The 17,135-nt window shown below is 42.7% G+C and overlaps 1 protein-coding gene across 1 annotated transcript in view; it reads left to right on the top strand.

The window, feature by feature from the left end:
* Positions 1–17,135, top strand: part of MAP3K15 (mitogen-activated protein kinase kinase kinase 15) — a 155,403-nt gene that overhangs the window by 53,365 nt on the left and 84,903 nt on the right. The window contains exons 5-6 of the mRNA XM_034950280.3: positions 3,485–3,653; positions 6,623–6,729. Coding sequence (XP_034806171.1) covers positions 3,485–3,653; positions 6,623–6,729 — 276 coding nt within the window. The remainder of the gene's footprint in view (positions 1–3,484; positions 3,654–6,622; positions 6,730–17,135) is intronic.

Raw genomic sequence — 17,135 nt, 5'->3', positions numbered from 1 at the left:
TACCTGTGTAGCACTGAAATAGTCAGCTCACCTATTGGAGCCCCAGTGCTCAAGAAACCATACCTTCAGATGTTATTATTGTGAAAGTAAAAGAAAAATTATTCTTCTTAACCAAAGGATCCAGTTATTTTGCTTGCAGCCAATTTAAAGGATTTATTCCCGTAAGTTGTGTCACAAGGAGAAGGATTTGTCCTTCCAAAACAAATGAAAATCCCAAACACTGGCAGAGCTGACCTGAAATGAAATGTAGAGGACCTCCTGTCACACTGTGGCTCAAATAGTGGCACCCTGAACTGCAGAGTGTTCTATTGTAGTGTTGGTACAAGGGAGACACTTATTAATGGTCTCCTTTTCTATCCCGTCACCTCTTCCCTGGATACAGACCTTCTTCTACAGACTTTAATGGAAAAGGAGATTAGAAACCTAAACATGTGTGACCACATGCCAACATAGAGAGCAAATGGGGGACATTTTGTGGCACATTCCTGGAAAACCTCATGCAGTCATGCCTTGCTAACTGTTGTCTGATTGCAAAACAAACACTTGAGTGAAGTTTTATAGAAAGCTCTCCCAGTACCATATTTTCAAGTCTGACAAGGAGGTAGACTGGCTAGATCTGCCAGATGATTTAGGTCTTTGCAAGACATGGATTCAAGTTTGTTTCTCACTCAGTGTGTGTATGTATCAGTAGGCAAACAACTCTTGTGATTTCATTTAATTTCAAAGGGCTTGAAATGCCTATTGGTGGATTCCACCCTCTGAACTGGCAGTGTCTGGCAACAGTTAGTAGGAGGGGAAGTGGTGCTTATAGTTTAAAACATCTATAACACAGATGGAAAGGAAGTTTTGAGCTCAAGCGCCAGCTCTGATAGATTTATAAAGTCTATTTTGAGTCCTGTGCTGGAATGGCTTGGAAGCCATTTCCAAGTGCTCATTGATCAGCAACATCTTCCTTGGTTACAGGGGCAGAAATGGCTGCATGCTTATTACATATCTGATGTCCCCAAGCCATACTCAAACCAGTGTTTAATTTACCTAAAAGGTACTGTTCTTCTTAGGTTTCTTAGTTTATTAAAATTATTTTTCAGAATTACCCTTGAAAAATAAGGCTGAAGTATAACTTTTTACTTATCGGGCTAACCTAATAACACTTTAATAGCTTCAGTGCCTTTATAGTCCACCAAATGTGCAATGGCTGGCATCCAACTTAATGACTCATTCAATTAGTGACAGAATTTTAAACACTGGCAGAATCTGCTAATTTTGTTCATTATTGGGATGATGGCAATTAACAAATAAGGAAATAGAAAACTAAAGCCATGCATTGATATTTTTCTATCAGAACCCCTGCTGTGTGCGTCACTTCATTCTTTAAATGTTAATGGAGGCCCTCTTGTGAGCACTGGACCAGGTTATGTACTGTATGTACACATATTTGGCATTGTTTTGTAATTATTGAAAGTAGGCACCATTTGTTCTTATCGTATCTCATGTTGTTTTTCTCTCTTTGAAGACTATTATTAAATTTAGCTTACTCTCTTTTTAATGAACAGCCTAATTTTACACTCTGCAGTTAGACCATTTCAGCTTTGTTTTGTGTGTGTGTGTGTGTGTGTGTGTGTGTGTGTGTGTGTGTGTGTGTGTGTGTGTTTTAGACCAAGTCTCACTCTGTCGCCCAGGCTGGAGTGCAGTCATGCGATCTCAGTTCACTGCAACCTCTGCCTCCCGGGTTCGAGCGATTCTCCTGCCTCGACCTCCGAAGTAGCTGGGATTACAGGCACCCACCACCAAGCCCAGCTAGTTTTTGTATTTTTAGTAGAGATGGGGTTTCACCACGTTGGCCATGCTGGTCTTGAACTCCTAAGCTCGGGTGATCCTCTTGCCTTGGCCTCCAAAAGTGCTGAGATTATAGGCCTGAGCCACTATGCCTGGCCCCATTTCAGCTTCTTAATGGGACGACAGTATTACTGTTTGGCAGTGTCCTACCTCCACTTAAAAATTCCTATGGAAAATAGACAAGATATTTTAAATCAATCTATGGTTGTTGTAACTCAACTTATGTATACCAAGTTAGGTCATTTTTAAAGGTTTTAAACCAAATACCAGATAATAGCATTGGCTCTTCAAGAGACTATGGTGATATTCCAGCGTGAATTTAACTGCTTTAAGTGTTTTTAAGCTTCCTCCTGCTTATCTAGCTGCTCACCTGAGGGAAGTTTTGTGTTTTCCATTAGAAAACTATTCTTGGGTCCAGGCATGGTGGCTCACGCCTGTTATCCCAGCACTTTGGAAGGCTGAGGCAGGTGGATCACTTGAGTCCAGGAGTTTGAGACCAGCCTGGCCAACATGGTGAAACCCCGTTCTGGCTGGGTGCAGTGGCTCACGCCTGTAATCCCAGCACTTTGGGAGGCCGAGGCGGGTGGATCACGAGGTCAGGAGATCGAGACCATCCTGGCTAACATGGTGAAACCTCATCTCTACTAAAAATACAAAAATTTAACTGGGCATGGTGGTGGGCGCCTATGGTCCCAGCTACTCAGGAGGCTGAGGCAAGAGAATGGCATGAACCCGGGAGGCGGAGCTTGCAGTGAGCCGAGATTGTGCCACTGCACTCCAGCCTGGGCGAAAGTGCGAGACTCTGTCTTAAGAAAAAGAAAAAAAAAAAAGGAAAGAAACCCTGTCTCTAATAGAAATACAAAAATTAGCCAGGTGTAGTGGCACATGCCTATAGTCCCAGCTACTTGGGAGGCTGAGGCAGGAGAATCGCTTGAACCAGGGAGGCGGAGGTTGCAGTGAGCTGAGATTGCACCACTGCACTCCAGCCTGGGCAACAGAGGGAGACTCCGTCTCAAAAAAATAAATAAATAAAATAAAAAAATAAAAAAATAAAAAAGAACATTCTGGCCATTCAATATGGTGAGGAGAGCAAGGCTGTCTGTAAGTTTCCAGGCATGACCTCTGTGTGTCCCATCTTGTATTGCTCAGGGACTCAACACCAGTTTCCAGCCCTCACCTCAATTGGGGAAAGCTTCATGACTACTAATGAGAGACACCTGATAGAGAAATTCATTTGCAAGGCATTCTCATGTATGTTTCATGGGTTTTGGAGCTCCGTTTGGCTTTGTTACTAGTGGTGAAAATAAATACACAAGGAAGGTAACTTCTCACCCTCTATATGTTTGAAAATGCCGGAGACAGCGGGTTTGGTTGGCTGCAAGTTCTGTGTGTTGTCCAAGTACAGATGGGAGTCACCTTTGAAAGTATCTTCAAGGTTGAATGAACTGATTTTTACTTGTCATTCATTGGTCTATAAAATGTGAATAAGTAGAAAGCATCTTCTGTTTGCTGGTGCAGGGAGGCTCAGGTCTGGGCCGAGGTCCCTATGTGTTAGCCTAAGTCAGGTCAATGAGAACCATTTTGGGCGCAAGACAGTCCTGGGTGCGTGTAGATGTGACTGGAGGTTTTTGTGTTTTTCTTTCTATAGTGTTTATTACAAAGAAACCTTGTTAAATGACATCCGGAAAGCCAGAGAGAAATACCAAGGTGAGGAACTGGCGAAGGAGCTAGCTCGGATCAAGCTCCGCATGGATAATACTGAGGTTCTGACCTCAGACATCATCATTAACTTACTCCTGTCCTACCGTGATATCCAGGTATGAAATCCACCTAGCCGAGGCTCACGTATGCTACGTTCTTCCTTGGCTTCAGGAACTTCTTGTGAAGTATTTGTATACTCAGTATGTGGTGAGGTGGCTGGGTTTTGTTCTTCTTTTTTGTTTTCTTTCTTGAGATGGAGTTTTGCTCTTGTTGCCCAGGCTGGAGTGCAATGGTGCGATCTTGGCTCACTGCAACCTCAGCCTCCCGGGTTCAAGCTGTTCTCCTGCCTCAGCCTCCTGAGTAGCTGTGATTACAGGCATGCGCCACCATGCCCAGATAACTTTATATTTTTAGTAGAGACAGGGTTTTCACCATGTTGGTCAGGCTGGTCTTAAACTCCTGACCTCAGGTGATCCACCCGCCTCGGCCTCCCAAAGTGCTGGGATTGCAGGCATGAGCCACTGTGCCCGGCCAGAGGTGGCCATTTTATAGACAAATGGTATGTGGCTAGGTCATAGGTCATCCAGCTTATCTGTTGTGGTAGAAATTTTGGAGAAGGTTTTGTCACATCGGGGCTGGTGTGACCACTCCGACAAGAAGAGATGTCATAAACAGGACTGTTTGGCAGAAGGAGCCAAGAATTTAAGTTTATATGAACTTTACACTAGGCATTGTTCCAAGCCCTTTGACAAACCTGAATTCATTTAATCCTCTTAACAACCCTATGTGGGATATGTGTACTCTGATTATCCACATTTTACACATGAGGAAACTGAGGCACAGAGCGGTTAAGTAACTTGCCCGAGGTCACACAGCAGTTGGTTAGGTCAGGATTCAGACTGAGACTGATGCTCCGTTGTCCTTGTTCCTAACCCCTCTGCTGTGCAACTTCCTTTAGGCTTTTGTCACTTCCTCCTTTGTTTACCACCATACATCAGTGACAGGGAGAACAGGAGTAGCAGAAACACATTCAGGACCCAGGGAATGTAGATGTTTATTCTGAGACAAGCATCAGAAGCTACTGGAGAGTTCTGAGACTGGTCTTTTGGTCTGTGGTTCCGTGAAGGAAATTGAGCGTTTCCTCCCTCCAAGTTGAATGCCATTGAGCCATCTCTAAGGATGTCTTGGCTTCCTTCCCTTTGGAGGAACACAGGATCATGTACCTTACTCATAGAATTCCACAAAGCCATGTTGAGAGTTGTTGGCTAGAAGTCTTTAAATTGAAGTGATGGAGGCGTCCATTTATGACCTGGACCACAACAGAGTCAACCAGTAAGGAACTCCTGCCCCTGGTGATAAACAGATGCAGCTAGCTGATTTTATTTCTGTTTTTCAAATTTTTATTTATTTATTTATTTATTTATTAAGACAGAGTCTTGCTCTGTTACCCAGGCTGGAGTGCAGTGGTGTGATCTCAGCTCACTGCAACCTCCGACTCCCAGGTTCAAGCAGTTCTCCTGCCTCAGCCTTCCCAGTAGCTGGAATTACAGGTGCCTGCCACCTTGCCTGGCTAACTTTTTTAATTTTTAGTAGGGATGGGGTTTCACCATGTTGGGCAGGCTGATCTCAAACTCCTGACCTCAGGTGATCCATCTGCCTCGGCCTCCCAGAGTGCTGGAATTACAGGCGTCAGCCACCGTGCCTGGCCAGCTAGCTGATTTTAATAGCAGTTGCTACTAGGGATGATAATGATTAGGTCTTGTCTCCCAGGACAAGAACATGGGAATGGCTTTTCTTGAAGCCTTTCTTCCCTCGAGCTGCTGCTTTTTGTCCTTCCCTTCATGTATCCCTTCTTTTCATAACCTTCCATTCATGCTCTAAGGTGGGCCAAGAGGTTCTTGGAATACCCTGCCTTCTCCCTCCTGGGGCAGCAGCATCAAGGCGCAGAGCCACAGGACAGGCATGGCATTTCAGTGGGAAGCCCTGTTCTGCTGACCATGGCTGGCTGTCAGCAAGTTGGCCAGTTCCAACGATTCTAAGCCTGGCTGAAAGAGTAACAGGCAGCACTGCTAAGAGGGGACTTGGCTGAGACAAGCATGGTCGCAATTTTTCTCCAGGTAATTACGCAGAGTTTAGAGCAGTGGTTCTCAACCCAAGGACTTTTTTGGCAGTGTCTGGAGACATTTTCAGTTGTAAAAACTAAGTGCGTGTGTGGGGCATGAGGTGGGTGGTGTGCTGTGGCTTCCAGTGGGTCAAGGCCAGCATCCTACAGTGCCCAGGACAGCTCCCACAACAGAGAATTATGGTCCAGAAACGTCACTAGTCCCAAGGTTGAGAAACACTAGTTTAGATTAATGTATTTGATTCTGGCAAAATAGGAAAGACTGGAATCTGTGTGCTTTGACTGGAAGTTTGCTTGTGTGTATTTGTCCAGCTCACTTTAACACACATCTCTGCTGATACTGTTTTTTTATTTTGTTTTTGATTTTGAGACAGACGGAGTCTTGCTCTGTTGCCCAGCCTGGAATGCAGTGGCACAATCTTGGCTCACTGCAACCTCCGCCTCTCAGGTTCAATCAATTCTCCTGCCTCAGCCTCTCGAGTAGCTGGGATTCCGGGCGCCCGCCACCATGCCCAGCTATATTTTGTATTTTTAGTAGAGACAGGGTTTCACCATGTTGGCCAGGCTAGTCTCGAACTCCTGACTTCAAGTGATCCACCCACCTCAGCCTCTCAAAGTGCTGAGATTACAGGTGTGAGCCACCACGCCCAGCCTCTGCTGATGCTGTTAACTCTCCTACACTCAGCTGTTTCCTGGCTGCTGGCCTCATTTACTTTTGTTGCCTTTGGATGCTTCATGCCCTTTGATAGCAGGGATTCCTTCTCTGTTCTTCTCTCTCTCATCCATCTTATTTTCTGGTCTTTTTCCCTCCTATTAAAGGCTACAAGTAACTTCACTAAATGCCCTTTGTAAGGAAGGGCCTGTCTTTAAGTGCGGAGGCTGTCTCCTGTTTATAACAATTCAGAAAAATCAGTGAAGAGCTGTGTTTCCTCTCTTGCTCACTTTGGGACCTCTTGCCAACAGGACTATGATGCGATGGTGAAGCTGGTGGAAACACTGGAGATGCTGCCTACGTGTGATTTGGCCGATCAGCATAACATTAAATTCCACTATGCGTTTGCACTGAATAGGTAAGAACAATAATGTATGTACAGGTTTTGAAACATGCCACCCATTGAATTCTGCTTCCTTCTTTCATTCAACATCGGGTATGAGCCAGGTCACGTGCTAAATGCCAAGGTTATGAAGATGGACAAGGTCCAGTCTTTGTCCTCAGGGACTTTGTATTTGGAATACACATTCTAGCTGTGAGATTGAACACATCAATCCATCCTAATAGCTTATGACGGCATCAAAACAGGCACCCCCGGCTTCACGTATCTTGTAACACATACGAGGTCACATCTCTTTTTTAAATCAGGGTAAAATTTGCAGTCAGTGAAATGCACAGATCTTAAGTATATGATTTGTGTTTGATAATTGGCTATACACATGGAAACAACACTCCCATCAAAAAAGAAAACATTTCCATCACCCCAGAAGTTCCCTTGTGCTCCTTTGCAGGCAATCCTTAACCCCTCCATAGGTGACCACTGTTACAGCCTCTGTCTCCATAGATGAGTTTGGCTTGTCCTTGAACTTCACATAAATGGAATCACACAGTGTGTACTCTTTTGTGTCATTCATCGTCGTGTTCGCGAGATTCATCTATGCAGTTGTGTGTATTAGTGGTTTGTTCATTCTCATTGCCATCGCGTAGTCCTTGGTATAGGTATGCCACAATCATCTGTTTTACTGCTGATGGGCCTCTAGGTTGTTTGTGGTTTGGGGATACTGAGAACAGCGCTGCTATGGACATTGCTGTACATGCTTTTTCTACACATATGGATACATTTCTCGGGTATATAGCATGTGCTTGTAGTAGACATCGGCAAACAGTGGTAGGATTCTGATTCCTTTTTGGGAGGAAGCTTCATGGTCTCTGTGGAAATGCACCTGCTCTCTCCCCAGCAGCCTTTAAACCCAGCATCCCAAGGATGCATTGTTGTGAATGACGGCCAGTCTTCATTAAGCCTGATAAAGCCTTGTAACTTTGTTCCCCCGACATAGTAAGCTCCATTCTTATTTATATTTACCTGTGCTTGATTAATAACCATTAAATGAGCCATCACGCCTGAGGTTCTTGGGAGAGTGCCTGGCACACTTGTAAGTGCTGTAAAAAATTGGTTTGTTAAATAAAAACTATAAGGGCCTTTTAAGTTACTCATCACTAAGTCTTTTTCCCAGACATAGTAGAGGTAACCGTTGTCAGACAGAGAATGAAATAATAGATTGCCATTTTCTCAAAATAACAAAAGAGTGAAACAAGATTTGAAATGGAAAATTGGGGCCGGCCGCAGTGGCTCATGCTTGTAATCCCAGCACTTTGGGAGGCCAAGGCGGGCAGATCACTTGAGCTCAGGAGTTCAAGACCAGCCTGGGCAACATGGCAAAACCCCGTCTCTACAAAAAAAAAAAAAAAAAAAAAAAAAAAAAAAATTAGCCAGGCATGATGGCTTGTGCTTGTAGTCTCAGTTACTCAGGAGGCTAAGGTAGGCGGCTTGCTTGATCCTGGGAAGTTGATGCTGTAGTGAGCCATGATTGTACCATTGCACTCCAGCCTGGGTGGCAGAATGGAGACCCTGTTTCAAAAAAAAAAAAAAAAGAAAAAAGAAAAAAAGACATAGAAAATTGGTATTTAGGAGAAACAGGTATAGCAGGATGAAGTGATCCTGAGATGAATACGTTTCCCGTTTGGAAGCAGAATGGCTGGGATTGCACACCAGAGAGCCACCTTTCTCTTTGATGGGTCTTTTCCTTCTAGTCTGATTATCTCCTATTAGACAGTGGCTCTGTTTAATAGGGCCAGACGGGGTCTCCAACACTGAGAACCTCATTTTCTCCAACAAACTAAGGATTTTCTATGGGATTGCAATACTTGCTTCATTTACACATGTAATCTGATCCTGAATTTCACATTTTTGCTTTAGGCTTAACTTGGCCAGCCGTCAACATAGTAGGAGTTTGCATTACACATTGAGCATCTCTAATCTGAAAATCTGAATTCCAAAGTGCTCCTAAATCCAAAACTTTTTGAGCGCCGACATGATGCTCAAAGGAAATGCTCATTGGAGCATTTTGTATTTCAAATTAGGGATGCTTAACTCGTAAGTATAATGTAAACATTCCAAAATCTGAAATACTGCAAATCCAAAGCACTTCTGGTCCCGAGCATTTTGGATAAGAGATACCTAACTGGCATATATAGTTTTGAGCGAGTTTATGGCATTACTTTGTATCTGTAAAGGGGAAAATAGTGATGGACAAGAAATGAGTTTTCCTGCATTAAGGTTGACCTTTAGCTCTCAGGAAGTGGAGCAAATCATGGCCAGAAATGAGTTACTGAAGGTTGGCAGTAATGGATGACTTTCGACCCTCAGATGTCAAGGGCTCCCTGTTAGTGGGAAAGCTGGCTCGAGCCGGTCAGCTTTCCCTGATACCTTCCACTCCACTGCGTTCAGAAGCCCATTCAAAGCTACTTCAAGTTTCCACTGAGCAGTTAAACTGCTTGCTGCTTGATGGCGTGGAATATTTTATGAGTGATTTGTATTTGCTGTTGCTTTTACAAATGGGGCTTTATTAGATATATGAATGTAGTCAGAATATTCTGACCAGGGATCCAGCCAGTGAGCTGGATGGTCTAGCAGAAGAAAATCAGAATCAAAGTCCCAGGTTCAAAACAAAATAGAACTTGCCAGTCGCAAAATAGAAGGCATGTGCTCATATTCTACTTCCAGCATCTTTGGATCGAGACTACCAACTCTGGCAAAATTTACCTCTTTGAATTACTCAGCAAGTGGCAGGGCAGTTGGATGTGTGACGCACTGATTGGAATGTCTAATATGTCGTTCTGTAAATAAGGGGAGTGCTAGATGAGAATGCTCTGCAGACCCTAGAAATGTGTGCAGGGGACATGAGATGAACGTGACTGAATCCAGCCCACACCAGAGGGGCTGCATGCTCGTTCCAGAACCTACTGTATTCACCTGAGCCTTAGTCTCTGAGCTTCCCAGCCGAGAGGGCAGAGTGAGCTCGTCATCTCTACAGTAGCCACGAGCCTCCTTTTGTCTCTTCTGTTGATGTTCGCTGTTTGATTTCGCTGTCTTAATTTCCATGTGGATATAAGTAGCATTCTTTATGACATGTTTGTCAAATGTAGAAAAATGATGACATCTTCCCACTTTTCTAATGCATTGTCTCCAGGCTCCTAAAAGCATCTTGTGAAAGAAGGATACATACTAGTTGCTTTTCTAGTGAAGAGAACCACAAAATCTGCCAACTTAAAAGGAATCATTTAGTCCAAATCCTTTGTTTTGGAGAGGAGAAAGAAACAAACCAAGAAAAAGGCAAGGGCCCAAAATGTAACACCTGGTCAATAAGAGATCTGGAACCAGAACTCCCTCCCTAATGTTACCACAGCACACTGCATATACTACTTTTTTTTTTTTTTTTTTGGCCTGAGACGCTCACTCTGTCGCCCAGGCTGGAGTGCAATGGCGTAATCTTGGCTCACTGCAACCTTCGCCTCCCGGGTTCAAGTGATTCTGCTGCCTTAGCCCCCTGAGTAGCGGGGATTACAGGTGCGCATCACCACGCCTGGCTAATATTTGTATTTTAGTAGAGACGAGGTTTCACCGTGTTGGCCAGGCTGGTCTCAAACTCCTGACCTCAAGTAATCCACCCGCCTCAGCCTCCCAAAGTGCTGGGATTACAGACATGAGCCACTGTGCCCGGCCTTGGTTTGGTGTTTATTGTAGCAAAAAAATACATATAAAATTTACCATCTTAACCACTTTTAAGCATATAGTTCAGTACTGTTAAATATGTTCACATATGGTGAAACGGGGCTCTAGAAGTTTTCATTTTGTAAATCTGAAACTATGCACACATTCATTAAACAGCTGCCCGTTGCTCCCTTCCCCAGTCCCTAGCAACCACCATTCTCCTGTTTCTGTGACTGTGACTATCCCAGGTACCTCATATAAGTGAAATCGTACAGCACTACTGTCCAATCTTTTGGCTTCCCTGGGCCACATTGGAAGAAGAATTGTCTTGGACCATACATAAAATACACTAACCATCGCTGATGAGCTAAAAAAAAAAATTGCAAGAAAACCTCATAATGTTTTAAGAAAGTTTACGCATTGGTATTGGGCTGCATTCAAAGCCATCATGGACCACATGGGCCGCTGGTTGAACAACCTTGTACAGGGTTTGTCTTTCTCTGACTGCTTTATTTCACTTAGTGTAATGTCCTCAAGGTTCATTCATGGTTGTAGCATGTGTCAGAACTTCCTTTTCAAGGGTGAATAATCCATTGTATGTACAGACCACATTTTGTTTATCCATTCATCTGTCGATGGACATTTAGGTTACCTCTTGAGTATTGTGGATAGTGCTACTATTAACATAGTGTGCAAATATTTCTTCTAGACCCTGCTTCCAATTCTTTTGGATATATGCCCAGAAGTAAAATTGTTGGATCATACGGTAGTCCTATTTTTAATTTTTTTTCTTTTTCTTTCTTTGTTTCTTTTCTTTTCTTTTCTTTTCTTTTTGAGACAGAATCCTGCTCTGTCACCCAGGCTGGAGTGCAGTGGCATGATCTTGGCTCACTGCAACCTCCACCTCCCAGGTTCAAGTGATTCTCCTGCTTCAGCCACCTGAGTAGCTGGGACTACAGGTGCACACCACCACACCTGGCGAATGTTTTTTGGTAGAGATGGGATTTTGCCATGTTTCCTAGGCTGGTCTAGAACCCCTGACCTCAAGTGATCCACCTATCTCAACCTCCCAAAGTGCTGAGATTACAGGCATGAACCACCATGCCTGGCATATTTTTAATTTTTTGAGGAATCTGTAAATTGTTTTCCATCGTGCCTGCCCCATTTACATCTCACCAGCGGTGTACAGTTTCTCCAATCCTTGCCAACACTTATTTTCTGTTTTCCTTTTTTTTTTTTTATTAGCTGCCCTAATGCGTATAAGATGATAGCCTATTGTAGTTTCAATGGACGTTTCTCTGATTAGTGACACTGAGCATCTTTTCATCTGCTTGTTGGCCATTTGTATATTATCTTTGGAGAAATGTCTATTCAAGTTCTTTGCCCATTTTTTTAAAAGGTTATTTGATTTTTGTTGTTGTTGAGTTGTAGGAGGGTTTTTTTTTATGTATATATATTCTGGCTATTGACTCCCGATCAAATATACAATTTGTAACTGTTTTCCTATATTGTATAGGTTGACTTTTCACTCTGTTGATTGTATCCTTTGATGCCCAAAAGTTTTTAAGTTTGATGTCTCATTTATCTGATCTTCCTTTTTTTTTTTTTTTTTTTGGAAACTGACTCTGTTGCCCAGGCTGGAGTGCAGTGGTGTGATTTCTGCTCAAGGCAACCTCCACCTCCTGGGTTCAAGCAATTCTCCTGCCTCAGCCTCCCAAGTAGCTGGGATTACTGGCACCCACGACCACGCCAGCTAATTTTTGTATTTTTAGTAGAGATGGGGTTTCGCCCTGTTGGCAAGGCTGGTCTCGAACTCCTGACCTCAAGTAATCCACCTGCCTCGGCTTCCCAAAGTGCCAGGGTTACAGGCGTGAGCCACTGCACCCGGCCGGATGTCTCATTTATCTAATCCTGCTTTGTTGCCTGTGCTTTCAATGTCATACCCATGAAATCCTTGCCACATGTATACTTTTTATAACAAAAAGCCAGTTGTATTTTTTTTTTTTTGATAAATGAACCATCTTATCTTCTGAGCAGTGGCCTTGCCAATAATACATGTTATCTTTTTAAAAAATATTTGCTTAAAGAGCTCTGTCTTCATTGCTCCTCACTGGCCTCCTTGAGCCCGTGATATCTTCCTTTTCTGTTTCCTTCTTCAGTTCCCTCCTTTTTGTCCTTCCTCCTTTATTTACTAACTTATTTATGTGTCAGTAGAAGGGCTGTGTGTAAAGGAAGAGGGTTCATGAGGGGTGACTGAAGTTAACAGGTGATTTTTTTAAAAATCACGTTTTCAAGTCCAACAGAGCTTAAAGGTAAAATAAAAATAAAAAATTACACGTGTATATTTCTCTCTCACACACACCTGAACTTATACAAACAAGTGAATTTGTTTGATTCAAATGAATTTCACTGCAGTGTTCTGCATTGATTTTGGCAATGCTGCCTTTATTCAGAATATTATGGCATCAGTCAGAGAGGAATTTTTTTCTTTGGAATTGCCAGGTTTCTTTATTTTTTTCATCTCCTCTCCCTTTTCTCCTGTCCTCTTCTCCTCCTCTCCTCTGTTGTCCAGGCTAGAGTGCAGTGGTGTGATGATGGCTCATTGCAACCTTGACTTTCTGGGCTCAAGTGATCCTCCTGCCTCAGCCTCCTAAGTAGGCACATGCCACCATGCCCAGCTAATTTGGAATTGCTAGCTTTCAAGGCACATAGGAAATCAATATCATTCCAATGGGTTCTGAAGACAGATTTGGGTTCCAGTTCCTGCTTCTGTACTTCAGTGTTATGGCCGTGGTCAAGTAATTTAACCTCCTGAAACGTTGGTGTCCCCATTTATAAAATGTGATACTGACATCTACCATGTAGTATCACTTGGAGTACTCCTGGCATGAAGCAGGTGCTTGGCTATTGCTCTTACTGTTACTGTGTAGCTTGATCACCCATATTTTTTCTACCAGGTTTGAGGGATAACTTTTGACCATTTCCAAATACCAAAACTACTAGCAAAATACAGAGATTGCCACCACAGACAATATTTAAAATAACATACCTTTGGCTCTGAAAAAAAATTCTTAAGAGAAATTTATAGAAGTGCTTTTAGCACCAGAACATCGTTTGAATAAGTCTCTGGCCCTCTGAGATGACTATTTTGCGTGGGACAGGGTTGATCTGAATATAGGTATTTGCAGAAAAAAGTGATTGTTTGGTAAATTCAAAGTTTATTGATTTAGAGTGGGTTTCTTCACCTTGGCACTATTGATATTTGGAGCTGGATAACTCTCTGTCATGGGGGCTGTCCTGTGTATAGTAAGATGTTTAGCAACATCCCTCGTCTTTACCCACTAGATGCCAATAGCACTCCCCCCGCACCTCACCCAATGTAACAACCAAAAATGTCTCTAGACATTGACAAATGTCCCATAGGGGACAAAAATCCCTTCTGGTTGAGACCGCTGATTTACAGGGAGGCATTTGAGGTATAGAAAAAGTGCACGCTTTGACATTTGCATCACCAACAATATGATGTTGTCAAGCTAATTAAACTCCTTCAGCCTGAATTTGTTCATCTGTAAACCAGGATGGTGATGCCTAAATAAGATATGCCATATGCAAATGACTGCACAGCCCCTGGCAGCTAGAAGGCAGTTCATAAAAGTTTGATATCTCCTCCATTTATCCCTCATTTACACTTCTTAATTCTAATCGGGAGATAACCTAGTGTTACATAAAAAGATTACAGAGTCAACAGGGCAAGTGCCAAGTGGCTTAGTCTGTAGGAATTATGGTTGCTTAAAGTAGACAAGAAAAACTGCTTGTAATGTGGCCAAAAAGTGGCCCAGAGCTCTTAACTGGTTGTTGGTCACCCAGAGAGCATTCAACTTGGGGAATGGTTTGAGAAATACTCCAAAACTGCTCTACTGTTTACAACCCACAAAACTGTGGACTGGACTGCTGGGAAAAAAAAGTAGAATGGTGGGAATTAATTTGAGGCTTTAAAAATTAAATAATATCATAAGTAAAATATTAGCATAGTGTCTGGTGCCTAGATAATGTTGGATGAATGTTAATTGCCCTTCTATTTCCCACCAGAGAATTCCAACCACCAGTGTTAGGTCATCTCCAATGATAGTCTGAACTGAAAACAATGTTATGACCAAGTTTTCTATCAGCCTAAGAAAATGCAACACTGAGAGAGCTAAGACTAATGAATACAATGCGTAAAGGACTTTCAAATAAAAATTTTCCGTACCTGACATCAAATTTTTCATCAATGAGATTTAAGAACACAGTTCCTTATGTTTTTCTCATGTATAATTTTTTTTCGGGGGCAGGGGGGGACCTTCCTACAGTGGTTTAAGGTATTTTTTCCCCCATAACAGTAAAGTCAAATACAGGAGACATTGTTTTAACATATCTTTGTGACTGGGCATCCAGAAAATTGGTTAACACTGTTAACAGCCCTGCCAATTGCTCACTTGATTGTTTTGAGGCTCATGGTAGCATGTATTGCAGTTACCAGCCTCAGATATCAGTTGAGGACATAAGGACTGGGAATTTATTTGTAATACATTTTGACATGCAGGGTAAACCGTTAATTATTAACCATTCCTGAGGAAAATCCTGACCCATGTAAGTTGCTACCAGGGCCTCCGCTTGGCACTCTGAATCAATCGCATGTGGACATTCCTTGTTAGCTGCATTGTGAAGTCCTCGTTGCCACGTTGAGTCAGGAAGACCAAACTGGAAGTTCAGGAGACACTAACCCTGGAAAAGCTGCCTTCTCGCCCACTGCCTGAGGATTTCAAACAAATGAGAAAAGCCACAGTTCCACTTAGGAAACATTGACTTTCCTGTAGATTCAGCCTCCTACACCTTAGAGCGGTGTTGAGAGACTTCACATGCGTTCATCCCTGTCGCTGTTGTCCTTGAGATAAGGACATTGATAAAGAGAAGGTGGGAGACATCCTTTCAGATTTTCGTGGGTGAGTTTCTAAAGAGACAGAAGGGCCACTAAATCAACCCTATATAACCCCCTTCTAAATTCAGGATGGCAATTCACATTTTACTTTAGATGAAATATTATCAGTAAGTGAGTTTGGATAATGCTTCACTTAAGATTCAGAACAGTTGTGTTTCAGTGTGTGTGAACACTTTGTAGTATATCACAGCTCTTATTTCAGCAATGTAGGGAGGATACATTTATGCCTGTGTTGAAGGACTTGTAAAGAAAGGACTTTGTGTTGTAGGAAAAGTGTTGGTTTGAGAGTTAGGCAGCCTGTATTCTATCCCAGTTCTCCTCCTAACTAGCTGGGTATCTGTGGGCAAGTCACTTTACTTCCCAGGAATTAGTAGAAGTGGACATACAAAAGACAAGAAATAAAAAGGGCCAAGCACAGTGGCTTGCACCTGTAATCCCAGCAACTCCTGAGGTCGGGAGTCTGAGACCAGCCTGAGCAACATAGCAAGACCCCGTCTCTACAAAACAAAATTTAAAAATTAGCCGGTGTGGTGGTGTACAACTATAGTCCCAGCTACTCAGGAGACTGAGGCAGGAGTAGCGCATGAGCCCAGGAGGTCAAGCCTGCAGTGAGCTATGATTGTACCACTGCGTTCCAGCCTGGGCCACAGAGCCAGGCCCTGTCTCAATCAATAAATCATTAAGTTTAAAAAATAAATTACCTAATTAATTTTTAAAATATATAAATAAATATTTTTTTTTAAAAAAAGGAAGGGAAGGCTGTAGGCTGGGTACCAGTTCCAGTTGAGGTTGTCTCTTTAGTTGTACTCCAGGTGCCAGATTACAAGTTCACCCGATGCCACCCCGTGTATTTCAGTGGTTGATGTTTGACAAGAACGGAGGTTAAGATGGGCTCTGACTACAGTGAACAGTCCAGTTTAGCCTGACTGAAGGGTTTATTTAGGTGATAGGGAGAAATAGATGGCTGAGGAGGGAGGTTGGCCCCAGGGGTTAAGGACCTTGACTGATAAGCTAAGGAATTTGAATTTTGTTCTGTAGTCCCTAGGGAGTAATTACTGAAGGTTTTGTAAACGGGACTGACATGAGCCAGGTTACGACTCCACCACTATCTGCATGGCCTTAGGCAGATCACCAAACTTTCCTAGACCTAGACCTTATAGTCATCTTTTTTAAAGAGAGAGAGAGAGAGTGATTTGGACCAGATGATTTTGAATATTGCTCTCCTTTCAAAAGTTCTGAGTCTATAACTTGAAGCATCATTTTATTAGTTGAATGATTAGAGACAGATCCTTTAAGACCTTGCTTTATGATGGATTCTTTATCCTATCAGCGATCTATCTCAGTCCTATTTGTTGTTGTAAACTCAATTATGTCACCGTTCCCAGGGAGAGGAAAACCTACTCTGTGTGCTTTCTCACTTTGCTTCCTAGTAACACGTTATAATAACGGAGTTTTTGCTTAAACAATAAAAGATTTTGTTAGAACGCAGGTTAAGTGAACTAAAAGGCACACGTACAATTTATTTCACGGCCAAATGCCAAATTTTCCTCAAATTATTTGCCCACTACCTCAGCTAGTCTCTGTCTAGTTTTGTTGCTGTTGCTGGCTGATTAATATTTATTTATTTATTTATTTATTTTTGAGATGGAGTTTCGCTCTTGTCACCCAGGCTGGAGTACAATGGCATGATCTCAGCTCACTGCAATCTCTGCCTCCCGGGTTCGAGCAATTCTCC

This window comes from Pan paniscus, chromosome X, assembly GCF_029289425.2.
Source record: "Pan paniscus chromosome X, NHGRI_mPanPan1-v2.0_pri, whole genome shotgun sequence".
Classification (NCBI taxonomy): domain Eukaryota; kingdom Metazoa; phylum Chordata; class Mammalia; order Primates; family Hominidae; genus Pan; species Pan paniscus.
The sequence above is the reverse complement of the archived record's forward strand: the minus strand, read 5'-3'. Positions and strand labels throughout refer to the sequence as shown.